We start from the raw sequence: 11095 nt of genomic DNA on the forward strand, positions 1-11095 counted from the left end.
GGACTTGATCACTTAACAACACTCACTGTTTCTTCCAGAGGTTATGAGTCAGACATGAACTGGGAGAAAGGCGAAGGCCATCCCTTCGAATATTTTGTTTATGGAGCTGCCTGTTCCGAGGTTGAAATAGACTGCCTGACGGGGGATCATAAGGTCAGTACCGGTTGGAAAGGTCTTCAAGTTGCACTTAGGATGCACCTAAATTCCACAGATGCCATCTATCTGAGGAGAGCTTAGTGAGTGGCAGCATCGTGCATTTGGCCTAAGGGTGATTTCCCTGGATTACCAGAAGAAAATAGAATCCCCACAATTGCCTTGGTGATCTGGTTGCTGCCATGGAAAACAACTGGTGGCCTGTCTTTATTTCCCTGGCCCTTTTAAATGGAATCAGGAAAGAAACTACATGAAGAAAGAAACATGCTCTAAAGGGGGCTTTCATGTAGACTATTGGCACAACCAGCAATTCTGACTTTTTATGAGAAATGCCAAGATATGACATTCTTGAAGGATTTCATAGACATCTGTAATCTGCTAACAAGCACCAAGCCAGCCCAGGGCAGGTAGTGGCCACTTTTTTATATCTTTTACTCAGCTAGGTCTTGTCTTTTAGAAGTCCAGTGTGCTATCCATTGTGCCACAGAGCTGGCTTGGTCTTGCTTTTTAGATAGTTTAAGAGCATCCTTATGCTTTCAAGGGATGCTCTGAAGAGATACACACACATACACACACACACACACACACTCTCTCTCTCCCTCTTTCTGTCTCTGTTGCTTCAAAGACTCATAGAATTTCTCCTCTTGTACCAGAGCCTTCGGGAGTAAAAGAAGCCACTTACTGGTCACTGTCAATACTAATGAATGATCACTGATACATTAAATGGGACTGTGATACCCTAACAACTGTCATGTGACCAAGCTATCAGTTTAGTGATAATCTCTTCCAAAATGTACCTAGAAGCAAGCTCTAGTTCTTGATATTTACAAATATCCTCTATGCCTGTGTTCTTGGATTGTGATCAGATTTAAGTTTTCATTTAATAAGTCTCCAGCATGTATTTTTTAAAACTATAGTCAACCTAATCTCTGAAACTATGGTCAGTTTTATTGAACCTGCCTTTTCAAGTATCTGACCTGTCTGGTTCTAATTCAGACTGGATCTCTATAGGGTAACCTCGCACTAGGGCAAAACAATGATCACTTTGAGCATGGTTTTTGTGTTAGACTAGCAGCCCTACACTACTAGGGAGCGGGTTCTTGCATAGAACTGATTTCTGTTTGTTTGTTTGTTTGTTTTTGAGACAGAATTTCACTCTGTCACCCAGGCTGGAGTACAGTGGCTTGATCTTGGCTTACTGCAATCTCTGCCTCCTGGGTTTAAGTGATTCTTGTGCCTCAGCCTCCCAAGTAGCTGGGATTACAGGCTGCGCCACCACACCCAGCTAATTTTTGTATTTTTAGTACAGACATGGCTTCACCATGTTGCCCAGGCTGGTCTCAAACTCCTGGCCTTCAAGTGATCCACCCACCTTGGCCTTCCAAAGTGCTGGGATTATAGGCCTGAGCCACTGTGCCCTGCCCGTATAACTGATTTCTAAGTCCCTTCTCCCTCAAAGCAAAAGTTGGTGAAAACTTAGTCATGTGGATTTTCTTATATTCCTATATATGCATTGTCCTTGTTAAGATCCAAGAACAAGGTAATAATTAGCCTAGTATGAAATTTTAAGGCATGTTCCTATAACTTATTTGAATGATCTTAGGGGATGTGTCATATAGCCTCATCAGATGCCTTCATAAAAGCTAAATCTCAGCTCAGGTTAGTGTCACTGCTAGGCAAAGGGCCAGAATGTGACATTCTACCAGGGGCCCTCCCCAAAGGCCTGTTTCTCAGCCATTCTCCTGTTGATAGAATTGCCCTTATTCCAGCAAAATTTTCCTCACTTTGAACCTACATCTAAATATCAGTTATCTGTTCTGTACAACAAATTACCCCCAAACTTAGTGCTGAAAACAGTGGATGCTCATTAGCTCACACCACTTCTGAGGGGCTGGCCTCCAGGAGTGGCTTATCTGGGTGATTCTGCATGAGGCTTGTCAAGCTGTGGCTGGGGCAACAGTCATCTCAAGGCTCAACGGGGACAGGAGAATCCTGTTCCATCTCCCTCCATCATAGCGTTGTTGACAGGAGGCTCAGCTTCTCACTGGCTGTTGGCCAGAGGCCTCCATTCTTTGTCATGTGGATACCTCTTTGTAGGCTGCCTGAGTGTCCTCAGGACAAGACAACTGGCTTCCTCCAGAGAGACCAGCCCAAGAGAAAAAGAGAGAGCATGTGCAAGCGAGCGAGTACCCGAGACAGAAGCCCAGCTTTATAACCTAATCTCAGAGTGACTACTGTCACCTCTGCCATAGCCTACTGGTCATACAGGCTGGCCTGGTAGAGTATAGGAGGAGACTACATATGGATGTGAATACCAGGAGGTGAGGATTATCCAGAGCCATCTTTTAGGCAGCCTACCACAACCTAGATCCACTCTCTCCAGTCCTAACAAAAGACACGACAGACAGCACTAAGCCTACAGCTTTGTGGGTTGTTTTTTTCTGTTTTGAGGTGGAGTCTTGCTCTGTTGCCCAGGCTGGAGTGCAGTGGCACGATCTCCGTTCACTGCAGCCTCTGCCTCCTGGGTTCAAGTGATTCTCGTGCCTCAGCCTCCTGAGTAGCTGGGACTACAGGCACGTGCCATCACCCCTGGCTAATTTTTGTATTTTTAGTAGAGACGGCATTTCACCATGTTGGCCAAGCTGGTCTCAAACTCCTGGCCTCAAGTGATCTGCCCCCCTCGGCCTCCCAAAGTGCTGGGATTACAGGCATAAGCCAGCCCCACCAGCCTAAGCACACAGCTTTGAAAGCAGAAACTTCACTAACGCTGAAGACTTTAGAGCTCCTCCTCTCACCTTCAGCTGAGGCCACTTATCTCCTGGAAGGCCAGTCTTGCTGACTGATGTCAAAGAGGACTTTACATTTTACTGTGTGTTTAAATAAGAAATGTGAGTTCCTGAAGTTTTATTATTGTCAGACATTCCAGATCATTATCTAATTTTCAAATGTTACATGAAAGTCCCAGATCAAATAAGGAAACTCTTGTATTTCTTTTGTTCAATTAGTAATTATAAGTACAATCTGTTAGTCATGGCAGAGACCATTACATCACATTTTAAAAAATGTACAGACTTGCTGGAAAGCAAAGGTGTTACTAACACTCTGGCTGGGCCTGCTGTACTTCTCCTCATTTGTAGGTTATCAGTAGCAAGTTGTAGTGTCAACTTTATTCTCTTCTCTGCTACAAAAATGAAAAGTCTAGAACAGCAGATGACAATTTGAAGACTTTTTTGTTGGTGCACCCTGAACTCTGTGGTTCAGTAAACATTCCTCAGCCAGTTGTACCTGGATGTTTGGTTGTATGCCAGCCATTAAGCTTTGCAACTAGGATCGTGAGGGCCATAGATGTTTTCTTTTGTTGTGTCATATATTATATCTGTTGTAGTGAATTAAACTCAATCTGTTGCATCATACAGCTTGAATCAAAATGAAGTAAATATTTTTTTCTCCTATTATTTCCAGGAAAAAAAGACAGTGCTTCAGCTGGCTAAGAGTATTTGTATAATTTTGAAAGTTTTACATAATAAACTTTGTCATGTAATAAAATCTTTGTTGCTTCTTTCGAAATGACTTGGCTGAAAGAAAGGCTTTATACCAAAGTCAGCCTGGCAGGAAGTGTTCCTCAGCTTCTTCTCCCTAAGTTATTCTCATTAAAATAAACATTTTAACTTTTTTTTATTACTAGAACATCAGAACAGACATTGTCATGGATGTTGGCTGCAGTATAAATCCAGCCATTGACATAGGCCAGGTACGTGTAACTGATGTGTCTCACTTTCTATTTGTAAAAGCCAAAAGTGTGGTGGGGTCTGCAGGAGAGCATTCCATCAGTCTTATTCATCATCTTATTTTTCTAACCCTTTAGTCAACTCTATTCAGACCAACTGCAGAGCTCAAATGTTTTACTGTTTAAAAGGGGGAAGGAAATAAAGGTGTTTTAGGTAGTTTTTGAAGAAACATACAATCTGTGACTAGGGAGCTTGAATGAGGCAAGACCAAGCCTGCAGGTGACTGATGAGCTCCAAACTTCTGGGACATAAGTAGAGTTAGTGCCCAGTGCTGAGCCTTAGCCACACGATGGGCTTCAGCTTCAAGGAGTTTGAAGTCGTGTTGGGATAACAAGCCTCAAGTCATCAGAGCAGTAGCTATTGGTAGGCAGCCTGTAGTGCTGGATTCCATCCACAGACATTTTCAAATTTAAATTTGAAATAGTTGAAAAGATTGGAAAGTCATAAATATCTAGTTTCTCTTGAAAACAGAAAGTTTGCCCACACTGGATCCTCATTTCCATGAGTGAAGTCGGTGGGCTGTACCTTTAGAGTCCCACACTCTCCAATGACACAGGACCCACCTGGAATCTTCATATACTGGGTTTACGTGTCTCGAACCTGGAGGCAATTCAGCTCATTACCTCTGATTTAGGGCACCATCTTGTGTCCCCTCCCCCCCCACCCCCCCGCCCCCACCATCATGACATTGCGTTATTGGTGAATGGGGAGAATCTGTGGTGTGGAGAAGTCAAAGGAGGCTTAGGGAGGAAGTGGGTGTGAACCAGGTTGTCAAGGAAAGAATGAGAAACGACATTTGGGGTGAAAGAAGAGTGGAGGAAGTCACCCTACAGAGACACATGGAATTTAGCATGCCTGTTCATGGCTGCTAATCAGGCCAGGGCAGATGACTATGGGGAAGGCCTGTGTGGGAGGGGTGGGCCATGAGGAGGGAGTCAGAGAGCAGAAGAGGGCTGGGGACTGCCAGGGGTGGGTGGAGGGCTTTTAGAGACAAGACTTCACTTAGTGGGGATGGACTGAAGTGTTTGGAAGACTGATCTAAAATCAGAGTCCAGAGATGTGAGGCTAGCCACTTTGTGGGCAAGGAGGTGGGATGAGACAATGGGATTGTAGCTTTCACTAGCACCCTGGGGTCTCTGGACACATCAGTCAGGGGGGTTTGTCTGCCTCATGGGCAAAAAACAAAAAAAGAGGGTGCTTGGGCTCCAGACTCTGTGAAGACTCTTCCTGAGCACTCATTTCAATGGCCAAACCAAAATTAGAACCCAAGTCCTTTGTCTTTGACCTTCTTTTTTTCATGATTTTTATTTATTATTATTATTATTATTATTATTATTATTATTATTATTATTTGAAACTAAGTTTTGCTCTTGTTGCCCGGGCTGGAGTGCAATGGTGCAATCTCAGCTCACCGCAACCTCCGCCTCCCAGGTTCAAGCAATTCTCCTGCCTCAGCCTCCCGAGTAGCTGGAATTATAGGCATGCACCATCACACCCAGCTAATTTTTTTTGTATTTTTAGTAGAGACGGAATTTCTCCATGTTAGTCAGGCTGGTCTCAAACTCCCAACCTCAGGTGATCTGCCTGCCTCGGCCTCCCAAAGTGCTGGGATTACAGGTGTGAGCCACCACGCCCGGCTGACTTTGAACTTCTTTTAACTTAATGCTGAACAAACATGTTTAAAATGGCTTTTAGATAAACTTTCAGCAACATGCTCCAAGACACCCTGAAAACGCTCTTAAACTGTAATTTTAAAATTCAAGCAAACAGCATGAAGTTGAAATGCTACTTAGTGTTGACTGTGTTTTCTCATACGTGGAAATTCTTTTTTTGTTCTTGCCTCAGATTGAAGGTGCATTTATTCAAGGCATGGGACTTTATACAATAGAGGAACTGAATTATTCTCCCCAGGGCATTCTGCACACTCGTGGTCCAGACCAATATAAAATCCCTGCCATCTGTGACATGCCCACGGAGTTGCACATTGCTTTGTTGCCTCCTTCTCAAAACTCAAATACTCTTTATTCATCTAAGGTAAGTAATGTTCTATGGGTAAATATGCATGTTTATATGATACCTGTTGGGTGACAGGAGGGCTACATTCCTCTCTTGGCTGTTTGGGATTTTTACAAGGATTGCAGAAGAAAAATTCTTATTAAACATTTTAATTCTAATCTAACATTATGATAAAAATTTTTAGTATTCCAAATCTTAGAACTTAACATCAACTACTATTGCCATCAGGTTCTATCTAATTTTTCACCTTGCAATAATCATCTTCATGCCTAATAATCATCTTCTGTATGTAGGTCATTTCCTGAGGCTAGAATTCTAAGAATGGGAATATTGGATCAAAAGATTAAATTACTTTTTGAAACAAAAAATTTATATAGGCCGGGCGCAGTGGCTCATGCCTATAATCCCAGCACTTTGGGAGGCCAAGGCGGGCAGATCACCTGAGTCCAAGAGTTCGAGACCAGCCTGGCCAACCTGGTGAAACCCCATCTCTGCTAAAAATACAAAAAAATAGCCAGGTGTGGCGGTGCATGTCTATAATCCCAGCTACTTGGAGGCTGAGGCAGGAGAATGGCTCAAACCTGGGAGGCGGAGGTTGCAGTGAGCTGAGATTGTGTCACTACACTCCAGTGTCATGCTTGGGCAACAGAGCCAGACTCTGTCTCAAAAAAAAAAAAAATGTACATATGTAGTACGTAATATTTTTATATATGCACATATGCTATAAATATGCACATATATACAGAGTGAGAGAGAGAGGTATAATCTAGTTGGCATGCTTCCTTTCAAGGGTCTGGGAGAGTCGGGGGTGTTCCTGGGGTGTTCCGTGTTTTTCGCTATCCATGACGCAGTGAGTGCAGCACGACAGGAGAGAGGCCTGCATGGACCCTTGACCCTTAATAGTCCACTGACCCCAGAGAAGATTAGGATGGCCTGTGAAGACAAGTTCACAAAAATGGTACGTTTGCATGGTAGAAAAAAAATAGTGATCATAAAATTCTGAATTTTTGGCCTCTGTTCTTGTGGTAAGTTTTCGTGAACGCACTGCTGTGGCTTTTCTTGCCAGAAAAGGTGACGGGAAACCTGGGGGCATTTGAGCAGATGTGCAGAGGGGTCCTTGAACTTGTACCCCTTGGGTTGCATTTTTTCATCAGCCTGCCCCTGCTTGGCTCCATTCTATACTATTTGACAAAAGAAAGTTCATTCCCATTAGTTTTATGTTCCTCTCCTGTTTTGCTCCCTTCCTAGGACACTTGGTCAGGAATAGAAGTTCAGGAACTATGCCCTGAACCTAGGACACCCAGTCCAGGAATATAGGCCCCTCTGACAGTCTGCCTCCACCCCAACCCCAAACGGGCACCCGGAAAGTATGCTAGCAGGAACCCCTCCCCTCTGGCAACAGCGCCCATGCCGAGCAGACATCTCTACCCTCCTTGGATATTTTCAGGGACAGGGTTTTTAATTGTGGAAGAAAGTCATACTGTTCACAGTTACCACCCTGACTTTGACTGAAGGGAAAGCCCCTCCCATCCTCCACTCACACTGGCTCTTTGTGGTATCCTTCATGGTTTTCCCTAAGCCCCTGACACGTTGCTTTTTCTACTCTGGAGAGACAGAGACCCACTCCACTCTTCACTGGGTGGTCTTCAAGCGTGAGATGATAACCCCAGGACCTCTCCAGTCCTCCCCTGGCTTCCTCTGTACTTCACAGGCTGTTGTTCCCTGACCTGTCATGGCCCTGGTTGCCCTCTGCTGGTGTTTAACCTACTTTATGTTCTTCTATTTTTCACCTAAGTCACAAACATTTCCCAGGTTTGAACATCCAGATTTGTTTTTATTTTAGATTCCAAGAGATGAACCTGGATCCTACGTTCCTTGGAATGTACTCATCTGAATCAAATGCAAACTTCTGGAGAAAACGGAGTGCCTCTTCCCAGATGGCAATCTGTCCTATCTCTGTGCTGGAAGATGCTAGATCTGAAAGACAGAGTTTCCACAGTTCAGAAATCATCCCCCAGTGTTGCTTTTCTAGGGAGCTGATTTAAAGTATTCCATTTAGATGTGATAGATATGCTTAAGCAATCTATAAATCATTTTCAATGTTATAAACACTAATTGGTTTCCTCTAGGGTGATATTCGTCATTACTCTGTCTCTTCAATCCATCCAGCTAAATGGAATAGGTGATGACTTGCATGTGACTCCTACTTGGCTTCTATCCACCAACAGAAATTATACCATATAGTGAAAGGCAATTTTCTAAATAATTTCATTACTAATATGAACTGTGAAGTTGTCATTTTTTCATTTGTCCCTTTCTGCTATCACCTTCCTCTTGTCAGAATGAATATAGACACTGTATCTAAGTGGGACCAAAGAAAAAATAGCGAAGTTTCACCAAAGTTTTCATGAAAACCCAAAAGCTTTAAAAGTTACTATCAAGAAATTGAAAGGAAACCCACAGAATAGGATAAAATATTTGTAAATCATATACTTGATAAAAGTCTTGTAACCAGATACATAAAGAGCTCTTACAACTCAATAAAAGGCAAGTAATTTAAAAATAGGCAAAAGAATTGCTGGATGGTATGGTAGTTCTATTTTTAGTTTTTACCCTAACTACTCTGACTTGATCATTTAACATTCTGTGTATGTAACAAAATATCACATGCATAAATATTATGTATCAATAAAATTTTTTAATGGGCAAAGGATTTCAGTACACGTATCTCCAAAGAAGATATATAAATGGCTAGTAAGCATTAAAAATATGCTCAAACTCATTAGTCATTAAGGAAATGCAAATCAAAACCACAATGAGCCACCATTTTATATGCAGTAGGATGATTGTAATCAAAATGATGGACAGCAGTAAGTATTGGCTAGGAGAGGGAAAAATGGGAACACTTATCCATTGCAGGGGGCAGTGTAGAATGGTGTAGATACTGTGGAAAACAGTTTAGCATTTCCTCAAGGAGTTAAACATAGTTAACATAGAAGTTAAACATAGAATTACCATAATCTTAGGTATATACCCAAGAGAATTTAAAACATATATTCACCCAAAAATGTATACATAACTGTTCATAGCATTATTCATAGTATCCCAGAAGTGGAAACAACTCAAATTTCCATCAACTAATAAAATGTGGTATATCCACACAAGAGAGTTTTATTTGGCCATATTTAAAAAAAGCACTATTACATGTGACAACATGGATGAACCTTGAAAACATTGTCTAAATGAAAGAAGCCAGGCACAAAAGGCTGCATATTATATGATTCCATCTATACAAAATGTCCAGAACAGGCAAATTCACAGACACAAAGTAGATTAATGGCTACCAGAGGCTGCTGGGACCACAGACTGCTAATGGGTATGGGATTCCTTTTTGGGGTGAGAAAAATGTTCTAGAATGAGTGGTGATAATTTTACAACGTGTGAATATACTAAAAACCACTGAATTGTAACTTTATAAAGGTGAGTTTTATGGTACGTGAATTATACCTCAATTTTTAAAAAAGTATCTGTGGAGAGAAACAGAAAATGTGGGAAAGATTGAGAAGTTGTGAGAATCAAGAAGCCTGTCCCAATCAATGGCTTTCCAAAAACATGGAAGCCTCAAAGGGAGGCTAAATAGCAAGGCATAGTCAAGGAAAAACGCCATTTCCGTTAAGAGCAGAGAGAAGTCACATGGATCTCTGCCTTTAAGAGCAGATTTTCTCATTTATACCACAAGTATTTATAGAGCATTTTACTCTGTGCCAGGCACTGTACTAGGCACTTGAGATTTATCAGCAAACAAAATAGACAGAGATCCCTGTCCTTGGGAAGATCCTATTTTGGTAAGGGCAGGCAGAAAAATTTTAAAAATAATAAGTAAATTACAGAAGTATGGTTGATGCTTGAGTGCTAAGGGAAGAAGTAGAAGTGGAGCAGGTTAAGGCCAATGGAGAGTGATGGAGCAGGTGGCAGGTTGCGGTTAGAATAGGTCAGAGAAAGCCCTCCTGAGGAGATGAGAATGGAGGCTGTGAGCTAAGCAGGTATCTGGAGGAAGAGCATTACTGGGGAGACAAGGCATTAGAGCAGAGTCTCTTGCAAGCAAGTGTGCCTGGCCCATTTGTGGAGCAGCAGTGGGGCCCATGTGGCTAGCACAGAGCCAGGGACGGGGGCAGCCATGTAGAACCTGGAGGCCGCTATAAGGACTTGAGCTTTTAATCTAAGTGGCTGCAGAGCAGAAAAGTGACATGGACTTGCTTCTGTTGCAAAGGATTATCCTGGATGCTGTGCTGATGCAGGTCGTGGGAGGGCAAAAGTCGAGGGTAGATGCCTCCTTTCTGTCCCTTTGCCAACTCCTCCCCCTCCAGCCCACCTCTGTAAATGTTGGAATTCTCGAGACAGCCATGGGCCCTCTTTCCCAGTCTCTCTGCCTCGTGGGTGGCTGCCTTTACTCCCATGGCTGGAGGTAACTCTCTTGCTTAAGCTCTGGCTCTGTAAACCCAACTCTTGCTTTTCATTGCCACTTGGATGTCTCAAAGTCACCTCAAACGTCCCAAGCAGATCTCCTTTTCTGTACAGCCATCCACAGGTTGCTAGGCCGGAAACGGGAAATGATCTGAGGTGCTCTGTTCTCTTTGCGCACACATCTATTCAGGCACGAAATCCTGTCAATCGCACATCAAAGACAGTTCCTGAATCTGCCTCTCCCTCTCTTTATTTCCATAGCCTCTATGTTACTCCAAGCCACCTTCATTTCTCCCCTCACTATTGCAATAATCCCCTCCTGATTTCCCTGCATTCATTTTGCTTCCCTTCCAACCATTCTCACATTGAAGCCAAAGATATACATGAATTTCTGGGCACTCACACATGCACATGCACACACAAAATCATCATGTTACACTCTTGCCTAAAACCCTTCAATTGCTTCCTATTCATCTCAGCAGAACATGTCCCAAATCCCTAAGATGGCACCTGCAGCCTAGGTTATCTAGCCCCAGCCTGTCTCTCCAGCGTTGGCTCATGATCCCTCCCCTTTTCCTGTCTGGGTTTCCTGTTGTAGCTCTCACTCTGGAGCCTTTGCCTGTGTCCTCTGTCTGGAGGGTTCTATCACTTTTAGCCCTCCTTGGGTCTGACTG

At 43.0% G+C, this 11095-nt stretch overlaps 1 protein-coding gene across 1 annotated transcript in view; it reads left to right on the top strand.

The window, feature by feature from the left end:
- The window catches only part of AOX1 (aldehyde oxidase 1), an 85502-nt gene extending 76725 nt beyond the window's left edge, over positions 1 to 8777 (top strand). Inside the window, 5 exon segments of the mRNA NM_001308443.1 lie at positions 39 to 153; positions 3839 to 3904; positions 5787 to 5975; positions 6748 to 6915; positions 7801 to 8777. Of these exon segments, the coding sequence (NP_001295372.1) occupies positions 39 to 153; positions 3839 to 3904; positions 5787 to 5975; positions 6748 to 6915; positions 7801 to 7851 (589 nt within the window). The 3' untranslated portion in view covers positions 7852 to 8777.
- The last annotated feature ends 2318 nt before the right edge of the window (positions 8778 to 11095 follow it).

This window comes from Pan troglodytes, chromosome 13 (genome assembly GCF_028858775.2).
Source record: "Pan troglodytes isolate AG18354 chromosome 13, NHGRI_mPanTro3-v2.0_pri, whole genome shotgun sequence".
NCBI lineage: Eukaryota > Metazoa > Chordata > Mammalia > Primates > Hominidae > Pan > Pan troglodytes.